This window comes from Passer montanus, unplaced genomic scaffold (genome assembly GCF_014805655.1).
Source record: "Passer montanus isolate IOZ18808 unplaced genomic scaffold, ASM1480565v1 scaffold14, whole genome shotgun sequence".
Lineage (NCBI taxonomy): Eukaryota > Metazoa > Chordata > Aves > Passeriformes > Passeridae > Passer > Passer montanus.
In genome coordinates this window covers 14,781,759-14,808,588 of record NW_024360941.1, presented here as the reverse complement: position 1 = coordinate 14,808,588, position 26,830 = coordinate 14,781,759, and the positions used below count along the sequence as shown (strand labels likewise).

General features: G+C 36.5%; 1 protein-coding gene across 20 annotated transcripts in view; it reads left to right on the top strand.

The window, feature by feature from the left end:
• SLC7A2 (solute carrier family 7 member 2) overlaps positions 1-24,477 on the top strand; it is a 52,983-nt gene extending 28,506 nt beyond the window's left edge. For 17 of the 20 annotated variants that reach the window (XM_039699915.1, XM_039699912.1, XM_039699907.1 and 14 more), the window contains 11 exons: positions 4,044-4,434; positions 5,641-5,796; positions 8,656-8,821; positions 9,180-9,316; positions 9,993-10,215; positions 12,684-12,823; positions 16,572-16,674; positions 17,856-18,055; positions 18,334-18,500; positions 19,078-19,186; positions 19,758-24,477. In XM_039699915.1, coding sequence (XP_039555849.1) covers positions 4,059-4,434; positions 5,641-5,796; positions 8,656-8,821; positions 9,180-9,316; positions 9,993-10,215; positions 12,684-12,823; positions 16,572-16,674; positions 17,856-18,055; positions 18,334-18,500; positions 19,078-19,186; positions 19,758-19,936 — 1,956 coding nt within the window. In that variant the 5' untranslated portion in view covers positions 4,044-4,058 and the 3' untranslated portion in view covers positions 19,937-24,477. Of the gene's footprint in view, positions 1-462; positions 646-4,043; positions 4,435-5,640; positions 5,797-8,655; positions 8,822-9,179; positions 9,317-9,992; positions 10,216-12,683; positions 12,824-13,228; positions 13,366-16,571; positions 16,675-17,855; positions 18,056-18,333; positions 18,501-19,077; positions 19,187-19,757 lie in introns of those variants that run through there. The other 3 variants (XM_039699919.1, XM_039699905.1, XM_039699921.1) reach the window with 3 other exon arrangements.
• The last annotated feature ends 2,353 nt before the right edge of the window (positions 24,478-26,830 follow it).

The following is a 26,830-nucleotide window of genomic DNA, read 5'->3' as shown; positions in this document are numbered from 1 at the left end:
AAAATTTTGTGGGAAAAGTTAAATAGCAACTGCAGCAAAACTTTGGATTTTTCCATGTGTAGCTTGGGTTTAATGTGTACTAACTTAAACCATGTATGAGACAATCAAATTAAATTTTTATTTTAATGGAAATAAAATTATTGGCACATGATGTAAGTTACCTTTTTTTGCTCCAATATCCACATATTTTTTTAATTTTGTGTGGGATAGGAGGTTGTATTTAGGTTATTTTTACATGAAAAATACTTTGCAGAAATGGTAGATTTTATATGACTTTGAAACAGTCAAAGCAGGTTTAAATATTAATATAATCTTTGCAGATAGAGACTTTGTCCCTTGCATTGTGTTTTTAGTTACAAATTTTTTGACGCCAAACATTTTCTGACAGAAGAGGGCTAACAACAGATGACGATTAAATGTTCCTGATTATCCACCTGAACCAAGGGCTGGTATGAATTGTAAGGCTAAACTTATTTTCTTGGACTGGCGTCCAGAGGTGTAGGGGACAAGCGGTAAATTATCTGGTTTGCAGTTGGCCAGGAGAGGCTGAAATTAAGATGATTTTATCAGCAGATGTTGTAGAGAAAAAAAAGTAACCAAGACAATGAAGACCAAAAGGGATTGGAGAAATACCCACTTATTCAGGTACTCTGACAAATACTATGAAAGTCCACCAGACATAAGAAAGTTTTGCTTTGTTTTATCCTCCCCCTTTTAGATAAATCTGTCAAGTTCCTTTCCTGTCTGAATTATGTCCTACTCTCCTCTTTGTGGTATCTTTGTTCAAGGGGGTTGAAGGGGTAAAACTAAATTGTAGTGTGGATAGCTTAGCCGTTCTCTCTAGGAATTTGTTCAAGGAAGGAGGAGGTTTCCGTAAGGGTTGGTCGTTGGTCCTCAAGTCTAAGGCAGTTGAACTGAACCTTGCCTTTTTTGAAGGATTGTTGGAGGTGTATTCAGTGTTTATAGCGTAACCTGTAGCTAAATTAAAACTTGGTCCAAAGAGCCTTCAGAAGTGCGGTGACCCAGCAGATGTGGAGCCAAAGAGACTTCACAGCTGTTTGCTCGTGGCAAAGTGAAACTTGCTTTGCTTGTGACGCAGTGCTCTCTGTAAAGCAGACTTCAAAGAGGAGCCTAGCACAGTTTGGATTGCATGAGACACTAATCAGGTTGTCTCCACACCTTAGTTAGAAATAACTGCATACTGTCAGTGAGTTCAAGGGCTTTTTCCTTTGTGGTTTCTTATTACGCATTGCCTATTTTTAAACTCTGTATAAGATGAGGATTCAATGTTTTCTCTGTTTAAACTGCATGAACAATACAGCCCACCATGACTGGTGGTCCTTGCAGGCTACATGCCTTACACTGCTGTTCAAAAGCAGGCAGGTATCCACCTCTGCTCCAAGAAATGTAGGACAGGTGCACCAGAGATGCCTCAAAAGCACTCACTTCCTTCTTGATTGATTACCCAGTGTAATTATCAAAAACCCCCTTTCCCAGGCTGTCAAATGTGCCTTCCCAGGAAGGCTCAGAGCAGATCCAGTGCTCCTCAGCTGTGCAGCACATTCAGCAGGGGCCCAGGCCAGCGCTGGCAGAGCGCGCAACAGTAGAAGCCAAGATGAAGCAGAGCCCACAGTTGTATGCTAGGATGAGGCACAGTGAGGCTGCAGCAGGGAAAGGAGGAAAAATAAAGGAGCAGTTAGGAAAATACTGAAACCTGCTAGTCAAAAAGCAGAGGGACAATTTTAAATATGCTCATTTGCCCTACTTCATGTTTCTCTCTGCCATAAAGATAAGCAGAAAAGAAAACTGATATTTGTCCAAATTCAGGAATAAGATCTGTAGGTCTGCAGGAATAAGACCCCTTATAAGAGTGTGTGGTGGCAGTCAGTATAAGCTTGTCTAGGACAATGCTGCCACCAAAAGGCACACCCAGCTGTTACCTTCTTTGCTCCTGTAGGTTTGTATTTTAGAACGAGATGTTCTCTGTCTCACTGTACTGATAAACTGCTTATGAGTCAGCACACGTCAGCAGTGAGCCATTGCTCAGGCTGTTCTCTTGCAGGGGTAATGCATTAAAGGATCTGCTTTACAAGGGACACTTAAGAAAAACATTACACTTCTCAGTTATTTCTGAAGACACTTGTCACCTCATAGCTGTGTCATTTGGTCCGGTGTTAAGCCAGAGAGCTTTGTAAGCTCATCAGTTCTTGTGCTGCACTGTCTTATCAAGTATGAAGTTTGGAATGTTGCAGCCAAATCTGAAAGGGGGCTATGCTTGATGTACAGTGCTGCACTTGGCACACAGCAACAGAAGTTGTGGAGCAGGGTTCAGGCATTTTTTGTTATGAGTTTAGGCATACTAAGTGTAGGAAACTGTGGAAGATGTGCCGGATTTCAGTGGTTGTAAAAGGACACGTGTTTGTCAAGTCTGTGTTAGGATGGATATACTTACAAAGAGAAGTTTGCCATGCACATGAGGTGTTTTTTTCTTTCCTCTACTGACACAAAGTTTGTATACCGAACTTAGTCTTTGGTTGTGCTCCAGTTTCTAAAGACTAAAGAAGAAAGGCTGGGTTTCTGTCAAAGTGTCTTTCACTGGCTTGTGGCTACCAAGAACTAGGCTCTTTCCTCTCCCCAAGAAGTAGAAATCAGAAGCAGAAAAACTCCTATTTTACCATAGAGATTCCTTCTCAGCAGAGAAAACCATAATATCCAGAGATATTAGCAATCTTGTAGGGAAGCAATCAGGATGGGAGAGTTCCTCATACTCTCTGCTTTTGACTCTCTGTTTTAGGATGAAGCACTGTTAATTGAGCTATCCATCTTCTTGCAAAGTCATCCTGTTAGGGGATTGAACTAGTGTGAGTAGAAATGTCCTTTACTGCTCTAGGAAACTAATAGAGACCAGGAAGAAATAAACCAGCAGAATATCTTAGTCTATAAAATTAAATAGATTTTCACTTCCCACTTCACTTAACAAAGAGTGAGTAGAGTATAGATATTTATGGTATGAGTTGCAAATACAAACATGAGTTTGGGAAGATGACAGATGGTATTGCTTGATTCTTACCAAACTCTTATCCATCAACAATACAATTCAAACAAATACATGAAGACAGAACTTGTACATTAATATTGCCTCTTTAAAATATTATTTTCTATGGGATGCTCATGTCATCCCTCCCAAGCAAATGCTTTGGACCTTCAGTATAATTTGTTTTACTTGGGAAGCTGATCACTACTGCTCCTAGCAGGCACCCTGTGGGCCAGAGAAACACTGCCACTTGCTGGCCCCCAGAACCAGGTTGGTCACAGAATCTGAGCTTGTGTGCTAGAGCTGATCGCATCCCACACTGTGGCAGGCACTGAGAATATTGAAGAACTGCAGCTGGCATGGAAGGAAGGGTTAGTCCATCAGTTCTTGTTAGATGATTGTTAGGCAGAAGTGTGAAAGATTTCTTGTAAGGATAGTTAGATCTGGGAAACTTCACTGGTGTATGAGAGAATAGGAACACTATTTTAATCTGCTTTGAAGCCGTTCTCACTCAAGCAAATACTAAAGGCAAAAGCTATGTATTTGAAGACAAAAGGATATTGAATTGGTGCTCTCAGAATAATGTATTTTAAACTTATGCTGTTCACAGTCTTAGTTTTAGATTCCAAAACCCCTTATTTATGCTGGTGTTGATCCTTATCTTAAAAGGCTCTATGATATATGAGATAATAGGTTGTTTCTGTTTTAGAAGTGGCTAAGAAGTGGCCATTAGCAGATAATTATAAACAATTTCTTCTTTTTTACAGCAATGTAATAAACCTCAGGATAATGGATCTCTTTCCCTGGGGACATAAGTGCTTTAGGAATGTATATCCCTAATTTGTTTCCTGGGGAAAAGCATATGCCGTCTTATCTAATGTCACAAAACAGTGTGAATGTATTAGTTAGTAGATGTGATTAAAGTTCTTCATGCAAATACTTATTCCCATTGATTTTCACCAGAGTCTACACTACCTTTTGCATTCTGGAACAATTTCCTTTATTTCAGAGCTCTACATCCACCATGTTGCCCTGTGGAACAGCTCTGTCCTTTATTCGGTGTCTGGTGCGGAAGAAGAACATCGGCGGCGAAAGCCTTGAGGACACCAAGCTGTGCCGATGCTTATCAACACTGGACCTTATAGCCCTGGGAGTAGGGAGTACCCTTGGCGCTGGTGTTTATGTCCTCGCTGGAGAAGTAGCCAAATCTGATTCTGGACCTAGCATCATTGTTTCCTTCCTCATTGCTGCCATTGCGTCTGTGATGGCAGGTCTCTGCTACGCCGAGTTTGGCGCTCGCGTTCCCAAGACTGGCTCTGCATATTTGTACACTTACGTTACAGTAGGTGAACTGTGGGCTTTTATCACTGGCTGGAATCTCGTTTTATCCTATATTATAGGTAAGCTTAAGAACTAACACCGGTCCTAGGGGTTTCAGAGACAGCAGATAAGATACAGACTTAGGGCTCTTTTTCTTTTCTGTCTCTACACTTAGCTACTCTTTTGTCCTGTTGAGATGAAATAACCAAAATATTTTGATTAGGTTATTTCCTTCTATGTGTCACCATTGCAAGCAGGTTTTTTGCAGGATATTTTTGTAAGAGTGTGACATATGAACCACATACCTTGTATGAAGATTGTGTCAGACAATTCTGTGATGATGCACAGGAATAAACAAGATTTATTAGCCATTTTTGGTCAGCAAAAATAATTTCAGTAAAACCAATAAACATTTTTTGAAAATGTATGCATCAAGGACATTTACAGGGACTTCACAGGAGTCCTGTAAATGTCCACTTTTCCTTACAGGAAAGTCATGGTGTTTAAGCACTAACTATATCATTGTGCTAATTAAGTGCTGTCCTGTCAGGTAATACCATAAAACACAAAATTTACCAGATTTGAGTAAAATGAATACTTATGTGGCAGATAGTCAAACAGCTATTTCAGTGCTTCAGCAGAGATAACATTTTTGGATTTAAAATGATTTCTCCCAGAGGAATGTGTTCCAAACTTCCATTACATTGTGTATGAACAATTACATTACAAAAACTGATGTTCCCCAGTATTGTATTAAAATATATTTCCTGAGAGGAGAGTTATACAAATAAGATTGGCCAAATTGTATTTGGCCATGAACTCTTTGCCACAGGAGAGTGTTAATTTTAAATACACACTCTAGTAACATATGTCTTGCTAGTAATTTTTTTTTGCTTTACTTGTAGGTGGGCAAACTTTCCTTTATGTTCTTTCTTAAAGTGCTTTCTTATGTTACTTTTTATTGTTTAACATCTGTCATACAAATTAGAAATAGCTAGAAATAAACTTCTTCCAGGATCAGGCATAAATGACACAGAAATAATTTCTGCAATCTTTTGGGAATAAATGAGGCAAAGAAAAATTTTATATTTTTGTTCTAGAAGAACTTGTTACAATTTAGCAAGCAAAATTCTTAAACATTGAAATTCTTCAGCAAAGCAAACATCACAGGCTCTGCTTTTTAAAATACAAGTAGCAACAGGCTTAGTTTTGTTTCCTTTTCAGTAGAAGTAGCTGTGTCCCACTGTATGGATATAAAACCCTAAACATGCATGTGTTTTATGAAGGTACCTCAAGTGTAGCAAGAGCCTGGAGTGGCACCTTTGATGAACTTCTTGGAAAACGGATTGGTCATTTCTTCAGTGCCTACTTTAAAATGAATTACTCTGGGCTAGCAGAATATCCTGACTTCTTTGCTGTACTCCTTATATTACTTTTATCAGGTAAGAAAATATATGGCTTAATTGATGGTGGTTGTGATATTTTTCAAGTGCTAAATTGTAGGGTTTTGTGCAGGAAATACCTTAAGGAAGTTCAGAGCCACATTTCGTACTGACACAGTGACTCTGGGAATTAAATATATATAACCTGATTTTCACATGCACTTCTCTTGAAACTGAATCATGAACTAATCACTTGTCAGTACTTTTTTCTATAAAACCTATTATAGAGATTGATGGTAATAGGAAAATTACACAGTTCTCCATGTTTTCATGGCTCTCTCACCAGCAAATGCTTCTGGAATGGCCTAAAGGTTAAGCTCTCTAGTTTGGTAATGTGGTCTCCTTAAATTATATATTGTGCAGGTAGTGGGTATTTTTAAAGGGGTTTTTCCCCCTAAATTGTTCACTTATTTGGTATATAATAACATTCCCCTTTATAAGTCTTCAGTTGTTTATCCTAGAGTTTGTTTGACCTAAAGAGCACCCCAAGGTACTTATTTGGACCAACAGACCAGTTAGAAACCTGAGTAAACCTTTCCTGTCTACTCTTCCAAGTCCTTTCTTTCTCTTTACTCATGTATCATGCTTTTAAATCGCAAACGCTGACATTAGCTACTTCCTATTTGAGGGATCAGAAGGCTCAAAATACTGCAACTTATTTCCATGTTTGTGTTTGACAATTACTTACCATATAGAAATGTTCCTACTGCCACTGGGAGTGAAGGAAGCAGGAAGCGTATTCTAAAGTTTGTTTTCAGGCAATACTAGAAGCATTTTAATATTCAGTAGAGGTCTTACCCATATCTCATATACTTGTCATGTTCAGTCTGTCTTTGGATTAAACCAAAGCAGAAGCTTTTGTTCTCTGGAAAGTGAAACTAAGTTGTATTTACATAACCTGTTCTCTGGTTCTGAGTGGGGGTTTTTTTTTGACACAGGAAAATATTTCTGTTCTACCTATTGCTTGAATGAATGACCAGTGCATCTGAAGATTTATTAGGTTTCTGTACATAAAATAATGGCTTCCTGTACTTGGGAAGATCTGGGAGTTGACTTGACTAGGTTTAGTCCAGCATCCTGCCACATTTGTAGCTCAGAGTTGCCTATAGGATCAGTTCAGACCCTTATGTCCTCAGGAGGGTTGGGAATGAATATGGAATATAACTGGAGCAGACTTTTCAGTTTCACCTCTTCCAAACAAAGGAGACAAAAAATAACACCCTGAAAAGCAGAGCTCTGAAATACCACAAACCAAACTATACAGTCCTAGTTTAGATGCTGACATCTTTTATGTTTTCTCCATTGCCATTGCTGCTTCAGAATTAGAGGTTCTTGAAAAAAGGGAAAATGTTTTCCCTGTTGTTCATCAATGCTGCTGAGTTTTCATTTGTGTCCTGTCTTTTAATCTCTACCATCATTCCTTCTTCACTCCTTTCCCATTTGTGCTGCAAATTGCCTCTCCAGGTGTCTGTGATAAGGAGCCAAACCCCCAGTGACTGAATTGGGTGGAATTCTCCACTGCTGAAAGGAGGGGCAGGCTCAGGACTGTGTAGGCTGAGCATGATACAGTAACTGGATTGTGAGCTGTGTAAAACTGAGTTGTAGGAGTAGCAGGTGATGTTATACAGAAAATGTTATGTGCGAAGCACAAGAAAAAGTACATAGAAATCTGGGGGGTTGGGGGATTTTTGTTTTGTTTGGGTTTTTTGTGTGGTTTTTTTTGGTATTGTTTGTTTCATTTTTGGTTTCTTTGGGTTTATTTTTGTGGGGGATTTGTTGGGTTTTTTTGTTCTGTTTTGGTTTGGTTTTTTTGATAAAGGACTTTAAAAATGCACAAACTATGATTCAGACTGCCTTTTTGGGAAAAACTGAGCTGAAGAAAGCATACATCTATTTCAATAAAAATGTCATTGGTGAAGAAAACTTAAGCATCTCATAAGATAATTTCTGTGTTCTGATAAGATAGCAAATATCTCATTAGTGGAGTCAGAAACTTTTTAGACATTATTTTGAGAGGCTTAAAATTTTCAGTCTTAATCTCTAAATAATGAGGGAAAGTATGTATGTAATATAGTGGAATGCTTAGAGAGCAAAGGACCTGTGAAAACTTTTCAATTGTATTTAATTGTTCCTGATCTGCTCACTGTCTGTTCCATTAAACTGCTACCACTCTAACACTTAAAATTGTGTGAAATCTAATTATAAAGTAGAATCCTGACTAATAACTTTCAGATTGTTGAAATGTTCTACTCTGTAATCTAAAGCCATGTGTATTTTGTATCTGACTGTTTTCTAGAATCTCTATGCATCAGTGTTACAAACATGAGGTGTGCATTTCTTTTAAAGCTGTTACTAATGAACTAGGAAGCGGGACTTAGTCTGATGGATGTGCCCTGAAAAATGTAGAGTCAATCAGTCATATTGTTAATTTAACAATTGTGCCTCTTTTCTTAATCTAACAGATAATTCTTCTGTAAGGAGTGTATTCTACCAATCTATTTTTACAAAGCATAGAATTCTTGTAGCTACTTTTACTCCATAGCATAAAACAGCGATATGGATTGGTATCTCAGAGAAGTAAAAAGTAGCCATTGCTAAAAATACTTTTAAATCCTCAAAGAAGCTTTCTCTTTTGTGGTTTCCAATATATTTGCCTATTGTCATGCTCTTAAAGAGTCTAGTATGTTTGTGATAATGCTTTTTTTTAAAATCTGGTGATGCTTTTTCAGTGTTATTCAGAGTACTTGCATATAGATACACACACACATGCACCCCTTCTTTTACATGTGTCCCTTCTTTAAATGCCATTTTATTAGTATAATGGGCCATTCACATCTATAAAATATTTTTATTTTACAGGTCTTTTATCTTTTGGAGTAAAAGAGTCTGCATGGGTGAATAGAATTTTCACTGCTATTAACATCTTGGTCCTAGTCTTCGTTATTATTTCTGGTTTTGTGAAAGGTGAAGCTGACAACTGGAAGACAAGTGAAGAATATCTCAGAAACTTTACTGCAGTAACAGAGTAATTTTTAAAAATCTATTTTCTTTCTCATATTTCAAGCAGTTTCCTCTTACACATGCTTTATTGTAATAAACACTGCTGGTTTTTTAATATGTTTTGTTACAAACTTCAAAGAAAGTAAGACAATGACAATAGTTACTTGATTCAGACGTTCTTTCTTTTGCTGCTATTTTTCTCTATTACAAGCTTGGACATAAAAATGACATCTCATGCAGTTTTGTAAAGCAGACCTCTGTCATGACAAGAACATTTAAAACTTTTTTGTTTCAGAGTTCTAGGGTAGAAGGGTGCATGTGTTTGTCCTACCAATAATGAGGGGGGAAAAATTATCTTCCTGCTGTACTTTTGTTCTTTATAGGAACTGCTCATCCTATGAAAATGTGACAAGTATGTATGGGAGTGGTGGCTTTATGCCATATGGTTTCACAGGAACTTTGGCTGGTGCTGCAACCTGTTTTTATGCGTTTGTTGGATTTGACTGCATTGCAACAACTGGTATAGTATTTATATATGTGTGTATATATGTTTAATATGGGGATATTTTTGAAAAAAAAAAAAAAACAACCCCGCAACAAAAAAAACAAAGAACCACAAACAATATAATACTCTGTCTGCTCTTCTTACTTTGCTTTCTTCCAAAGCTCTTTCAGTCAATGTAGAATGAGTCTAAGTTCATTCCTGAATGTGGCTATCTTTCTGGGAAGAGGGGGGAGGTTCTGCTTATTTCATTCCTCTTCTAAAGAAATGATTGTTGCTTTCCAAGCACTTTTCTGGAAAGTGCTTAGTATACAATTTTTCTGCTCAGATAATGTTAATCACCTGCTCACTTTTACAGTTCTCTGAGATAAGGTGTCTATGGCTGACAGGGAATTAGTATACTGAGTACATTGAAAGCATAGGTAAATAAAAATTACAGGCTTGGAATACTCTCCCTATAAAATGTATTTTATGACCTTTAATTTACCACTATTTTAACACTATTTCTGACAACAAAATACTGAGTTCTGTTCTGTGTGTCTCAGTTTATTTTACTCAGGTTTTAAAAACTTCTATTACAGATGTGATTCCCATGACAGATTAACAAGTGATTTGTCTTTGATGTTGTCTCTTAAAGCTGAAGGGGGAAAATAGTACGAATTTTTGGTGGGGCATTTTCTTTTCCTTTTTTCAGGAGAAGAGGTCAAGAATCCTCAGAAAGCCATACCCATAGGAATTGTGGTGTCCCTTCTTGTCTGCTTCATTGCGTATTGCTTGGTTTCAGCTGCACTGACACTTATGATGCCATACTATCTGCTAGATGAGAAAAGTCCTCTGCCAGTAGCATTTGAATATGTTGGATGGGGTCCTGCTAAATACGTTGTAGCAGTGGGATCCCTCTGTGCTTTGTCTACAAGGTAAAGATATTGAAATACTAATTCTGTTGGGAAAAGCTGATGAATAATATATTACATTTCTATGTATGTTTGTGTGTTCATTTTGAAGACTCAGTCCATGCAAAGAATTAGCAAAAAGTATTATAAGCAAGTTTTGAACTTAAGCAAGTCTAGTTGACAGTAGCTGTGTTAATTTAGGTTCCTTTTTGGGTTTTTTTAACTGTACAGTTATTGAGCTCTACCTCTTTGGTAGGAGCTTATTACACCCATTTTATATATATATATAAGTAAGTATTTTCAAACATAAGACCTGAAAGTTATCTTTATTAACTGACAAAGTAAACCTCCCTCATTTTTCCTTTTTTTGCTGTCCATTCCCAGTGACTCAGCAGCTTTATGGGCTCTGTGTATTTGCAGGCAGAATTGAAGACATGATTAACTAGCTCCACTCCTCATCTTCATTGCCTGTCTCTGTTTTCCTCCAGCAGCCAGTCTGTCTTCTGACATCATCCCTTCCTGTGCTTTCTGTGTGGGTATTTGAGATGTAGACTATAGCTGTGAAACTATTATAATTTATTCCCCTTTGTGAAACTGTGAATGCAACCTTAACATATTATTTTGATTAAAAAGATCAGGGAGGGCACAATATATACTAGTATGTGTTCAAATATATTACACCCCAATTGTAACATGATACAAACACTTAAATAAAACAGAAAATTGCTTGATACTTGAATTTAGGGATAGAAAAATGCTGATGCCCATCTTTTACCTGAGCTTATGTAGATAAGGAGCTCATTTCCAAGAGCTTCAGTAGTAAGAACACTGGCTGCCTTTCCACAAAGGAAAGCAAGTTGCCTGTGGAAGCACTAACACTAACAGCACTCTGACATAACCCTGCAGGCATTAGCCTGAATATGAGTTTGTTGACTGTGGGCAATGGTCTAAGGGAAAGGAACATTTAGATGCAGGAGGGGATAGAAACATGAAGTAGTTCCAGAAGGGCACTAAAAGAAATGTAGGACTGACTGAAGAATGTCACAGTTACACAGTTCATCCTGTGATTATTTTTGTTGTTTTCTATATATTTGTCATGGTCCCCTCAGGTTGGAGGGTTTCATTTACTTTTTTCTTTACATTGATAAATAGTACAAGTTGTATGCAATAAACTAGATTAAAGAAATTAATACTGGAAAACAAAGTGAGCTGAGATGGTAAGAAATTTTTAGAAATCTGAAGTGTCAGTCTCTTTTTCCAGTGTATTCTGAAGAATTATATGTACTCCTGTGGAGAGATTAATCTTTCGGTCTGTTGACTGATGTTAGTTTAGAACAAAGCAAAAGAAACTGTATTTCATGCTCCTCAGTTTAGAGATACAATAAAGGAAAAACATTGGGATTAATTGCTTTTGGTTTTCTGTTACTGTGCTATGTCATGAACTTGTTTTGCCAGGTAAAGATGTTTGTTAATACTGTCATTATGTATGTGAACGTACATAAAGAAGGGTAGGACAAATGAACCTTACAAAGCTAAAACAACAAAAAACTTCAGAATATTTTTGAATGTACCTTCTTTGTGGAAGGTACACATCAAAATCAGTTCATTTGCAATAAAACTTCTCTTCTGTCTATCCTTAATACTTGTGTCCCACAAGCATTACTGGATGTACCTAGCACCTGTGGCATGTAGAAGCTGTGCATTCTTTAAGTGATATAGTTGCTTCTCTAAAGTAAGAAAGGAAACCCTTCACATGGTTAAAAAATTATGTGCTTGCTGCAGAGGTTATACTGGCTATGACTACATCTTTGTTTTCTTAATTAAAAGTATTTCTCTTTGAGGAAAAGAAACCAACTAATTTAAGAAATATGTTTAAGAGCTTCAAGTTATCAGTAATTTAAAAGCTTTATGTGTTCTAATAACATCTAAATTAATTAGCTTTACTTCTTCCAAAAAAGTCTTAATGCAGCTTGCCTAGAGGTGCTTTAATCGAAAGAATTAATCTGCCCAAGTACACTTGTATGATGGTGCTTACTTTGAATTACTGTTAATCAGCAGGCTTACATGGAAATATAGAGTGTAAGGGATGCTGCTTATGCTTATTTATTTGCTGCTGCTGACTGACAGACTTTCTCCAGGGATACTAAAGCTTAATTGCATATTTAATGTGATCTGGAACATGTTCCTGGTCAATTGATACCCAAGAGTTATGGTGATGGGAAGAGAGTTATCTTGCTAATCTGGATTCCATCTGATGAAGCTATTTTATTACCTAAATTAATATAATAATAATGATAAATCAACTTTGCAGTTAAAAAAATCTATTCATGTCTGATCTGTAGTATTTTGGGCTATGGGGCTTTCTGGTTTTGTCTTACAACCATGCATTTGGTTTCTATACATGCCATTAATTAACATTTTTTATCTTGTCCATGAATACAACTCTGCATGAATTGTGTTTGCCATGTTGCATGTGTTTGCTTTTTACTCAGTCTTCTTGGATCCATTTTCCCAATACCACGTGTAATCTATGCTATGGCGAAGGATGGGTTGCTTTTCAAATGTCTAGCTCAAATCAATTCCAAAACGAAGACCCCACTAGTTGCTACTCTATCGTCTGGTGCAGTAGCAGGTGAGACTAAGAGTTGATCCTTGTAAAGAAAGGTGCACTGCTAAACACGTTGAATTATGGAAATAAACCACTGTTGTGCAGCTTTGATTTGCTTTGGACTCAAATGATCAAATCTCCTTGTTGCTAGGTAAAGTAGTCTACCAGTAAAATTTTTCTCTACCTCAGATTTTTACTTGTTGATTTATCTCAAGTGCTTTCAAAGCCTAGGGTCAAAATAAACAGTAGCCCAAAACCAAGAACATCAGTCAACCAAACAAAATCTTAAGAGCAGCAACACGGAGCCTAAGCAAAACTATACCTAAACCCATTAACTCCTCCAAGCTTTCTTTTTGTGTAGTTGGGTTTACCAATAAAGCATTGTGCTTTTAATAACCTGTACTTGAACTGTACATTTTTCTGTTCTAGTCTTCTCGGCTCTATGTTCCCTTTGCCCCGAATTCTGTTTGCCATGGCACGTGATGGTTTACTCTTTAGTTTTCTTGCCAAAGTGAATAAGAGGCAGGCACCAGTTTCTGCCACCTTGACAGCAGGGGTCATCTCTGGTAAGCTCTCAAAGCCCATGTTACTTAAAACTGAGATTTAAACACTCTATGCACGTGCATGGTACTTGGTATTTTTGAAAAGGGCTGCTTGTTAACGTCCCTTGCATGTACAATGGGAATAAAATTACTGAGTAATCAACGGGTGTAAGAACTCCAGATCAAGCCAATCATGGTGGTGGTGATGGCCTTAATGCCACAGAATTCAATTTTTAATTTTTTTTCTTTTTTTTATTTAATATTAACCCCCATATGGTGAATAAGCTTGTTACTTAATCTGAGTCCCTTAGGCTGATGCTCTACTGGCAGGGCTTTCTTGTCTGTTGTAGACCTAATATATTCATCCCATCTGTAACGGGGGGAAAATAACTCACTTTTTTTTTTTAAATGAGATATAAGGGAAAAAATTCATTTGCAGAGTATCAACTTTTGTGTCAACTACAAGGATTTTTTAAATTGTCCTCCATAGAAAATTATTGTTGTTGTATAGGCTTACCAAGTTGTGGCTGAGGGGCATGTGTGTGTTGGGGGCTTATGTGTCTGCACATATATGTACACACATACGTGCCTACATTTATTTTGCCAAAACAGTATTTTGGGATCCATTGCCAACTCCTAAGGTAAATTCTTAACATTCAATTCTTTCACTTATGTTCATATTTCTTGCTGAGGTACATATAGCTGTGCCCAAATTTCATTGTCATTTTAGTGGGATGTTTAATCACCCTGGAAAACCAGCTTTAGAAGTATTTAGCTCAAAGGAAAATAAATAAGTTTTTTAAGTAATTCAAATATCAAATACTTGCCGTAGAATTTTTATGAACCTTGGCTAAAATTAATCTCAAAAAACGGTTCAGAAATGAGACGAAAATATTTTTATTTATAGTCAGGGTCATCCTCAGAAGCCACAAGACTGGAACGGCTCAATCTGTGTACTTGACAATAATGCAGAAAGGCACAGTTGTTGTCCAGATAGTTCCCACATGACGCATTATTATCAGTTCCCTTTTCTTTGGTCAGAGTACAAATAGATTGCAAAGCATTACTTTTATTATTTCAACTTTATTTTATTTGAATTTATCTAATTGACATATTCTCCTATAAGAATTTGGAAGTGCAGTTTTGTGGGATGAAATCAAGATCTTTATGTGAAATCAGAGTAATGATGAGAAGAAAGAATAGTATATTACCCAGCTGGTAAAGTGATTGGTATAGTTACACAGCCTTGCCTGTAGCTCTGCAGCAGCTGACATTGGACTGCTTCTAGACAATCTTTAGCAATCTGGTGCATCAGCAGCTCACCAGAAAAACAGCTTTATCCACTGCTGGAGCAGCATTTCTTCTAATTTTTTTTAAGCTATATTTGGTCATTTGTGGTCATAAATAGTTTTGACAGAAACTATAGTTATGGATGTATGCAACAGCTTATAAGCTTATATTATCTGACTTTTCAATGCATTTGTAGCATGAGTAGTTTTACAGCTGTAAGAAACGTTAAGGAGATGAGATGCTTAATTAAAGTTATCAAGTCAAGACTACAGCTGAGGCAACCATCATGTGTTATTACATGACTGACCTTTTCACAGGTGGTAATCACCATGGCTGACCTCTGCACGTGGCAAAATGTTTTGGTGTCAGTCCAGTTTCACCATTAATGGTCCTATTGTTGTCTCTTAGAGTAGAACTAAGAGAGGGGGAAAAGAAATACTCTGCCTTTTTTTCTCTTAGTATAGAAGAATTACTAAGGAGAAACTTGCAGGCATTTTTCACCTTGTTTCTAAAGTTAAAGAACATCCAGGTTGCAGAGTAGCCTTTCAAAGCTGGGATTTAATATTAAATATAGCTACCATACATGACGTTTTAGTAGGTTCTGTTTTTCCTCACCTTTGCTCTTTAGAGCATGAAAAGCAGTGAGGTATTCAAAAATCTACACTGCAAATTGCTTTTTGGATTTAGGAACATCCACTCATATTGAGGAAAACAGGATGGTCTTTCTTAATTGGAAAAAGAGTCTTCCAGATTATATGAAAGTTCTGTAATTCAGCAGTCTTGTTTTCAGAAAATCACATTTTGCTTCCTCCTTTAGGATCAAATACCAGGGGAATATGTGTCCATGTGTTTGTGCACTTATGCAGCTCTCTACAAATACATTAACAAATGTATACCATAAATATTAAATATTTTGAATACAGAATAATTCGGGTGTGCATATGCACACAGTGTATAAAGACTACATTTAATAGTTTCTTTGGTGTTGAGATTATTGATGATTCAAAAAATCTGCATCTCAAAAATATTAATAAAATACAAATCCTTTAAGAGGCTCTTAAAGTATGTGTATGTCTTTCAAATCAATTGGAATTAGCCTTTCATTTACTGATAGCTTCTCCTAATTTCTTTATAAATAATGTGCTTCTGTGTGCAAACAGCATAGACAAAAAAAGATATTCCAGAATCTCCAAATGAATATGGCATTAGCTTTTATAAACACAAGATCTCTATAATTATTTGCACTGCTATGGAAGTTTCTGTCTCTGAGTTCAATGATCATAAGAATATTAATTCTTGGAGATGTTACTGGTCATTCCTGAAGGTGAATTGAAAACTATTTTTAGATAACCGTTCAAAAAAAACCTCACAAAACTATTTTATTTGAGACAACTTCTGAAAGTTCTCTTCACACAGAGCTGTTTCCCAGCTCAGCAGAAATTTTACGTCACAGTGACTTTTTCTCAGTTTGGCAGTGGGATCTATCCCTTCAGCTTTGGTGAGATTCCGCTGCAGGATCTGAACTTCATTCTGTAAAAACGTATTTTTAATAACGGCCCAAATTCAATAATATGTTTGCAAATACTTATATCCAAATAAATCTAATACAAGCTGCATTTGATTATGCAGCATGACTGTAGGACTCATCAGGACCTATCTATATGAATGAGATTCCCAACTGTGGGGAATTGGGTTTGGAATGATACCAGTAGCTTAAAAGATGTGGTTTTCAGGATTATTGTGATTTCACTCATATTGCTGTCAGTAAAACAATAAGTTACGCTGCAAACAGATTTTAAAATCTTAGCTTAATACATTTTTATTATTAATCTTGGCACTTATGGTTAGACTTGATGTTCTTAAATTTCTTTCCCAGTGTGGATGATGCTACAATTCTATGTCAGTCTCCTGGAATCTCTTCCATCTCTTTTCTTTTTTAGCTGTGATGGCATTTCTGTTTGACCTAAAGGCATTAGTGGACATGATGTCTATTGGCACACTTCTCGCTTATTCACTTGTGGCAACTTGTGTCCTCATTCTTAGGTGAGCCAAAAACATCCTTTGTATTCTACTGTGGGGTTTTTTGGGGGTTGGTCAGTAAATAAACAGAATTCATATTTACAAGACATGATTTTTTGTTAGATAACCAGTAGCTGTAAGCATATAAATGGTTTCTAAGAAGCAGTGACTCCTCTAAGTAAACAATGGTATATTGTTACATAAGTATAGCAGTGAGTCAGTTTAAAACTTTCAGTGAAATCAAGACACCTTTTACTTTCCAGAAGAAGTATTGTCCAAGCAGTAGTCCCAAAGGTACTAAATATAAGCTTGAGTACAGAATTCAGTGAATGTTACTTGTATATGAATACAATTTACGCTGTACATCAGGCATATTGCATTTTGGGAACTATATGTGAAAGGGGTTGATGTTCCAGAAGGTTCACAAGATGAACAAACTCTAATAGTTGCTTTGTATTATCCTAGTCAGAAATATAAGACCAGACAAGTGTTCTAAGATGTGGTGGCCCTAGAAGAGAGGGCAAATATGAGTGAGATTATAAATACTTTTCAGTAAAACTCTGGTTTTAGTCATGTTTGTAAAGCTAGGGAATTATATATTGCTAGCCACAGCTCACTTTATTATGTATTGCTCTTCTGATTTTAAAAAGTTAGCCTTTATTACTTAAGGGCAAGTAATTAACTTTGAAAAGTGTAACAGCTTAAATTTGGCTCAAATTCACTGTTACAATAATTTACAGTTTAAAAAAGAAGCCTATTCTATTTAAAAAGAACTGACCATAAATATTTTTTAAAAATACACTCAAAAGCTAACAAAGCAGATGTCAATTTTCAGTTAATGCCAATTAGAAGCCTCTTAGAATATAGGAAGCAAGTCAGAAACAAGATCCCTTACTCTTTGCTTGCTGTTGACTACCAGACCCTGTCCTTTTTTTCTGTATGGGACTGGTCTTTTATCTGAGCTATTGGTGCATTCAGGTAGCTTAAAAAACTGCTAAAAAATATCTCCAAACAAAACAATCCAAAAAGTGTGTTGCCATAGTATTTTTATATATGGCACTGACTAATAACGCAGTACAGTTATAACTTGGGAAATTCTAATGCTCTACTGAAAAGAATTTAGTACTTCAGCACATTCCTAGAGTCACATTGCTTCAAATCCAGAAGTGTGCTTTATGGTTTTTTATCACTTTTTTTATGCATAGGTACCAACCCACCTATGAGGAACCAAAATACTCTCCAGAAAAAGCAGCTTTGGCTGCAGCTGAAAGGGAATCTGCAGTAAGTGAGTCACAGATAAACATGATAGAAGAGAATCACTTCCGTCTTCAGGCCTTGATTAATCCATCCAGTTTACCCACTAAGCAGACTGCAACTATAGTTAACTTCTTAGTGGGCCTCTTAGGTAAGTATTTGGCTGTCCAAACTCATATATGCATTAACATTTATAGTGGAATTTTATTAAAGACAGAATTAAAAATAACATACCTTCTTTCAGTCATACATGTGTCTTTCTGTGCTTATATCCTTCATGAATCAATCTAATCTGTAGTCATTTTCATTTAATTAAACGTATTCATAACAACAGTACATGTTGAAGCTTGCTACCACTCTTCTTAAAAGTCACTTTCTCTTCAACGCAGGATTAAGTGACCCATTTCTGTAATTTTGTTTTTCATACAGCTTGCTTGATTTGTGGCTTGAGTGTCCTCATTACATATGGGATTCATTTCATTGCTAACTTGGAGCCCTGGAGTATTGGCCTTCTTGCTTTATTGGTGATATCCTTCATAGTTACCATTCTCCTCATCCAAAGGCAGCCTCAGAACCAGCAGAAAGTAGCCTTTATGGTGAATAACTTATTCTTTATGTTATTCTCTGATGACAGCTTTGGATGGATTCTAATGAGTGAGAGAGAACTTAAAGCTGGAAAACAAGTCAGAAACTGATGAGTGCACAATCACTTGTCTGTGTAGTCTGCAGTCCTTTGAACCTAATGCAGAGTAAAAGTACTTTCATTTTGCAGTTTCACTTATGTTCTAAGATCAGTTATTTAATGGAAATAATGAGGTATAGTGATGAAGGTCAAGGAATCTGGTGGAGGTGGGGGAACATTTCAGAATAAGAGAGATAGATATATTATTTTTCAGCTGTAAATACAGGAATTTGTTTGTATACGTCCCAGACAAACTGGACAGGTTTCTTGTAGACTTAGAGAATATATATGAAACATAATGTGTTTTAAAAGTTTAAGATCTATAGAAACTGTTGGTTAAGCTCAGTGAAAATTTCACTACATTGCAACACCAAAAAGAGTTAAATTCTTTATTAGTGATTACATGTTACCTCTAGTTTGTGTTACATACCCAAGTGTGACATACAAAAAAATGTATGTTTAATAGAAACATATTAAATATTTCCTTTTAGGTCCCACTATTGCCATTTTTGCCATCATTCAGTATACTGGTAAATATTTACTTGATGGTACAGTTAAGTGGAGAGACTTGGATAAGATTTAGCTTCTGGATGTTACTTGGTATGTACTTCTGTTCATTTCAGTTTCTTCATATACTAGAACTCATGATTCCCATCTTAGAACATTCTTGTCCTTCAATATTTAAAAAAATCTCTGTGATTTAATAAAAATCTGTTAGTAATTCTGATAAAAAGGAATAGCATGCTTCAGAAGCAGTATTTATATGCAGTCAAAATTACAAATACAGTTTTTAAGTAAGAGGAAGAATTCCAATAAGACATTATTTTTTTTTCCTAGTAAGTATAGCCAAAATTATGTAGAAACCTGCTCGTAACAGGTTTCTTCCCAGTATATCAGTCTGTCCTCTTTTAGAACTAAAAAATTGTCTTAATTCCATCTAGACATGAATTAGAGATAGTACTTCCCATAACTTGTTAGATCATTTAATTATGCAAAAAAGATGCACTGGAATTTCTTGTAGAAACAGGGGTGACCTAAAGTATGAGCTCTGATTCAGATATCTGAAGAAGAATATTCTTTAGCAAAAATCTGTTCAGACAGAGAAAAATATCTACTTTTTAATGCACTACTTGCCTGAAAACCCTATGAACTTTTTTTTTCCTTTTGGAAGGCTTCCTCATTTACTTTGCTTATGGCATCAGACACAGTGTTGAAGGTCATCGTGGTGACGGAGATGATGATTCTTGTTCAGAAAATAGTGGGATGCAAGAAAAGAACCCAGTGGATGACCCTGAAAATGCAAATGAAAGGGATCAATTTCTTCCACATGAAAGGACAAGTGAATGTTAAACTCTGCAAACACACAAATCTTTTAAACCTTCAATTGGCATTTTACTTGCAGACTGAAATTTCAGAAGCTTTCTGCCAACATGTGCCTCTTGAAAGTGTTTACTACAAGGCCTAAGTGGTATTTTGGACAAGCTGCTAATCCATCTTCATAATTTAAGAACTTACAGCATGGAGATTAATATTTAAATTTTTTTTTAAAAAGTAACCTTTGGCAAGGAAAAATTTGGAGACATTGTTTGAACTTTCATTCAAAATCACTGTCAGTCATCGGATATGAAGAATTTTAGAACTGTCTGAAAGAAGTTCTGAGTATTTGACAATCCACTGTGAACATAAGTGCCTTTCATACCTTCTCCTTATCTTTGTTATGTGTTTTGGTAAAAATCTAAATTCTCTTCTTTCTGTTGAAGTAACTCATGGGAGATAAATTTCATTCATACAGGCATGGAAAGTATTTGCAAAATGAATGGTAATTATATGGATTAGATACTTTGTAAAAATTAGGGAGCATTTATTTATGAAAAAAAAGTAATTGCTTATCTTTACTAATCATGACTATTAATCTGTAGTTATGGAGAACTCAAGCAGTGAAGATACTTAAAAGGTTTTTAGTCCCTCTAAACAGCATTCAAGTTTTCTACTTAAGTGCATGCATTTTCTTTGAAGGATGCTTCTCACAAGAGAAGCTCTTTTGTTTTCTGCAAAATCATGTGGGGAATAATCTGTTGGTTACAGTATTGACAGTGGCAATCAGATGTGATTTAGCAAACTTTGTGCTTTTGACTTCAGAAGGGCCAGAATTTCATCTGACTAAATAATTTGCCACTTACCTCCAGCAGTCATCCAGTTTTCCTCCTTACTACTCGTTTCCCCCCCTATAATTTCTCCTTTATACATGTTCCAGAATTGATATTGCTGAGATTAGTGTTACATATTGCTTCTACGAAAAATTAACTAACAAAATCCCAGCTTTCTTTTCACTTGGTAGGGGAGGCTAAAAAAACAGAAGTCTGGGTTTTGGAAAAAAAAAACTTACCAAAACAGTATTTCATTGCTTCATTAAGTCTTATACATTTTTTGTTAGTGCTACACTAACATACGTTTTGTTTTTTGTGAGCCAAGCCTACATCCACAAATCCATTAATGTAGGTATGATGTCTAAATGCTAATTTATGTAAAGAACCAAACTGGTGAAGCAGTGCTGGGTAAACAATTATTTTAATGCTGTTAAAACCAGAAAATGTTCTTCTTTCAAGTCATGTTATCTGTCAAAGGCACCCAGATATTTTAACACTTTTTCTCAGTAAGGAATAGGTTCAGGTCCCATGAAGGATTGATTCCACAATATGAAGTCATTTTGCAAGAATATATTTACAATAAGTCCTTCCCTAGAGTAAGAACAGTCTTGGACTTTATCATGGAGAGTTGCAGTCTGTTGCTGGTACTAAGCATCGGTATTAATCTCTATTGTTAGGTATAAGAACTTTGATGCCATGAGAGCTATGTTGGTTGACAGTGAAGAGCACCTTACTTTTTATAATAGCTGGAATTTTATGGAAAAAAAAAAGAAAAAACAAACTAGTTAGGTTGCTTCTGTCTCTCTCCTTTTTCAGAGAAATAAATTGTTCTTTTTAATCTTAAAATCACTTCTTTCCTGGTAGTCTTAAATCCTCAGCTTCAAAAATAGCCATTGCTGTGGGAGCAAGTCAGCCACACCCATGTGAAGATTTTGCATGATGTCTTTACAAGCCTACAGTGGAACACAGTTCTAAAATTCCTTCCACATCTCAACATGTGGGAAGCGCAGACTTACTTTTTGCTATGGTTGTTGATGCCATAGAGCAGGCCAGCCAGGCTCCCAGGGCACAAACTGCTGCTGTTCTATGCTGTGCTAGGAAGACTCCATTCCCTCCCAAGGCCATCCGAGAGAATGTATGTGTGCACACCTGTCCATGGATTTGCATCTGTCTAAAATTAGCCAATAGCAAATTTGATGTACTGGTTAAAATAATTTCTATATTGCACTCGACTTTCCCTTTCAAGGGATACTGCCAATACACTTAGCTTCTGGCTAAAGCAAGTGCTAGCTAAGGCAGTACATTTTCTAGCTTATTTACCTGATGGATGTGTCAGCCCTTTGTGTATTGACAAATTCCCCTTTCACTTGTATGAATATTTCTCTCCACTTGTTAGCAAAATTAATTATTTTAAAATAATAGGATGCACCTGTACAAGTGTTGCTAAGACAGATGGGAGGAGCTGCAGCACCAGAACTATCCACATAACTAATGAGATATAAAATGAAATTAAAGAAAAGGCATTAAGTAGTCTTAGTTGCTTCAACTGCAGAAAGCTTATTTATATGTGTGTATAGTCATTATGAGTCAGTGGCTGAGTGAAAACAGACAAGCCAGAAGTAAGATATTTATGGTAAATTTGATGTGCATTTGTATATGCAGTTTTAAAATTCCAGATGCTTTAGCAGGACTCTGCAGAAGCAAAGGACATGCCTTGCTAGTCCTTACACAGAAGCAATGGATGCAAGAAATCCTGATCCTTTTCTCACATTTGCTGTATCTCTGCATTTGCTGAAAGATCAGCTGAAAGCACAAGTCCATTGGAACTAAATAACTGTTATTTTTTAACACAGTTGTTGGTATTGTAAATTGTTCTGTGCGTAATAATGGTACGTATTAATACAAAAGATCTACTTTTGAAGGTAACTTATTGGGCTTTTATTTCCTTTGCAGAAAAAAAGTTCTTATAAGATGGTGGGGTTTTTTTGGGACATTCAGGATATGCCATTAGATAAAGGAATTATTCTTCCTTAGTTGGCTTTAAGAAAGTAAGCGAAAGTATATTTAAAACAGAACAAATATTTTTGTTCTGATGTATAGGAGTTATAAAACATTTCTGAATAATTCATGTTAACTAAAGTGGTCTTCCTGTGGTATCCCAGTCCTCATTCTGCAATGGGATTTTTATGTGGTAACTTAGATTTCATTGTCTGTTATCATGGCTAAAACTATTCTGTTAATAATAGTATGCTTTTTCCTGCACAACAAATGCTGGTCAGATTCCTGAAATCTGTCATATTGTGCTTATGTTGCCAAGTGTTAAAGCCATTTTTATTACCTGCTGCTGGAGAACCAGCAGCAATAAATGTCAATCTTAGTGATACAGAGTTACTTAAGCAGGAATTGACTTGTGTCATCCAGAAACTTTCAATGATACAATGAATTTAGAGGCAAAGCTTGGTAAAGCTTAAATATATATTCTGTATTTTATTACATGATAAATTTACAAGTCTAGTCACCTTTCCCCTAAAATTTATGAAAAAAATGGAGATATATTTAAGAAATATAAGGTACAGTGTTTTCATAGAATTTTTAATAAGTGCCAATATCAATGTGCCAGAAGCATCTTGAGAGGGTGACAGTGCAGGAAACCTGTGTGGGACTGTGCAATTGGGTATGAAGCTTTTGACACTGAGACACATTTTTTTACAGTAGGAATTTAATTCACAAGAAGTCTGATGTGTCTTACTTGAGTATAAAGAGAAAATGAAAGCACCTTTTTAATGCTCTTAGGCCCTAATGCTTCCTGGACACGCTGGGAAGTCTGTACGAATAGCAGTATGTCCACTGAAGGCACTGAGGTTACTCAGTGTTAAGCAAATACAAATTTTACAGAAAGAGCGGGTGGTATTTCCTGTAGTATAGGATCTTTGTGTTTGTTTTTAATTTCCTGTACCTTTAGTATTTCTTTCTGGTATGTTTTGAGGACCTCTGCATTTTTAATAGTTGGACTTTTTCAAAGCTAAATATGATGCCTTTACCCGGTGCTGATCTATTTTCCGTTTGATCTTAGAAATCAAACTTGTTACATGAGCTGAGTTGAAGGATTTCTGTGCATAGACATGCAGACCTGCATTACAAAGAACTGTATGTGTATATATTTTTTTATTGTCAGTTGGATAAATTGTTTTTCTGTGTTTTCATGAACCTTGTACAAGGTCAACCCCAGCTTCAACAAGTTTAGTTGGAGTTAGAACATGAGGCTTTGAATATTTAGGAGAGCTTTTTTCTTCTGTGGTACCAGAAATAAAGCATGAAATATGTGTTACATATCTTTAAAAACAATTATGTGTGAATCATTTTATAAAACATTAGCATTCATATCTATCTTTTCTTTTTGTTTGTATGTACATTTTAGTCATTATTTCTGTATTGTGTGCTGCTGAGCATTCAAAGTGTAGATAGGATGATTATGATGCAATTTAAACTACAAATTTGTATTTCTTTGAAGTGCTCTACTAGAATGAAAAGTCTTGAATTTTTATGAATGTAAAATTGCTTGTATTTAAGAATGTGGTGCTTTTCCCCCAGAATTGTTACCAGTGACATTTTTAGTTACCTTAGTTCCAAATTTTAATGGGAATTACATTGCTCCTCATTTACTGTAAAACATGCTTTGTGGGATAACAATAGTGCATTTGTTCCATATTTTTAAATAAAGTTGAATATCACTTGTATGTCTTTCATACAGCAGCTGTAACTTTAACCACTACTGTTGTTTTAGTTAACACTAAAATAATGCAGTAACTTAACGTCATGAGTATGCCAGATGTCTCGTGTCATGATATTACACAAATCAGAGTGCATGTAAAATAAATAACATGATAACATTGTATGCACTGTATTGAGGGAACAGAGAATAACAGCCTTTGATTTGGGCATTTTGTGTTACACTGCCAAACCAGAGATGATGTTAGGTTTGATTTCCAGAGGGGGCGAGTGGCCCTCAGCTTCATGCTCAACTTTCTGAAGCACCAGGCCTTGTCCTGGTGTTCACCCGACCGCAGAGTTGGACAAATAAGCTCATTTTTGTCTCCTTGTTCCCTTTTTGTGGAAAAAACCCAAACCAAATCAACTAACCACAACACTAACAACACCCCCCCAACCCAATCCTGAAAAAAGAAAAAACTTCCAAAACCCAAAAAGGACCCCAAACAACCCAACCCAAAAACCTTCATCAATTTTGATAGTACTGCGAGACTAGCAAGAGAATAAAAGCATGTATCTAGGCAATGGACTACAATGGTCTGAACACAGAGCCCTACTACAGAGCAAGATTATCATCTGGCACTGTTTTCAAAGACATTTGAGTAGTTGTCTTTGTTCACAGACTTAAAAGTAGTTATAACAGTATTTCTTCTGAGGTATATTCTTTATAAGGAATCATATAACAGTATTCAAATTATTAATAATCACCTTACTGTACATACAGATATACTAAGACTGGTCTTGAAAATCTTGGTCCCATGAAGCAGTGGAATAGGGCCACTGATTTAAATGAGGACAAGTCATTCTGCAAGCATGTAATCACATTTAAAATATTACTTTAATCTATCAGCTTACTCATGTGGAGGACTCGGTTCCTCACATGAAGATTTACATTAGCTGTTCTGATGGCTATAAATGAAAAAGTCTTTCATGCAAACCCATGGTAGAGTAAAATTCATAAAATAACTTTCATCGTATACATTGTATACATAGGTAAAAGGAATATGTCAGTTTAAATATGTCTTAAAATTAATGCAGTCTGAGTGTTATTTCCATGTGCTATTACCATATTTTCCATAATACACTAATACTTGAAGCTCAGACACCATTGACCTACCCTGTGTGTGAAAACAAAAGGGAAAATTCACCTAGGAAGGCACATAAAGATTGCAACCAGTAGTTTTGCAAATGACAGGGGGAAAAAAAGCGCACTCTTCATCATAAGCAGGAGTTGTATTTCCACTGCAAATTTACAGTTTATACTACACAACTTTTCTGAGTTCTCTCTGAGATTCATTTACTACACAACTTTTCTGAGTTGTCTCTGAGATTCATTTACATTAAACCAAAGACTGATAACCTTTTCAGATATAATACTTGGTATTCTAATTGCTTCAAGGGGAAACCACTTTTAAAATATCCTGTAGCAACCAAAATAGTATTTTAAAAATTTTGTTACAGGTAATGGATGACATGTTTATGATACACTGATAACAGAATGAAAAAGAGATAATGAAATTTCATCATCCTACTCCACTCCTGGGCCCTACTGGCTTCTTTATGCTAACCAAGTACCCCAGAGTGAATTCTCAGAGCAGGGTCAGGCAAGCAAGTCTCCAAACTCTGCATGTGTGTGTATTTATGAGGGCGGGGGAGCGCTGTGCATGGACCTTCTAACTTTTTGTGTGGATGCAGATGGAGCCTAGGCTTCCTTAAAGTAATCTGTAAATATTCTGCTCTCATATCTGCGGTCGCCCTGGAGCTGTGGTCAGGGACACGATTTTTATTTATTTTCATTCACATTGGACTGTGGTTTTGTCTCCTGTGGGGTCTGCCTTTGATCTCTGACAGCCATTATTTCTTCCCCCGTTCAAATCCAATCCTGCCTTGCATCTACCTTTGTGGCCCCTCCAGTCATATTTTCCTCTTCCTTCTCCTACAAGGAAACCCTCGAATTTCAAGGCATGGCTTTTTACAGCTCATTGTGAACGGAAACACACATGCGGCAGACATGAAGTTCACCACCTTCATCTCTTTGCTAGCGGCAGAGAGGGACCTGCGCCGTCTCAGTGTGCTTCACCTGTGTCCAGAGAGAGACCGCCTCTCTGTTCCACAGTGAGGTGGCTTTCGGTGTGGCAGGCTGATACGAATGCCACAGTTTGACGGAAAAATACACTTTTGCTGTCTTAGGCCAGCACTGTTCAGTGCAGCCCCGGGGTCACCCGCGGTACAGCCCGTGCGGTCTCGCTGCCCCGCCCGGCTGCAGGCCCCACCGGCCCTCTGCAGAGCCTCGTCTGGCGAGGGGCAGCTGGCACCGAGGAGCTGCTTC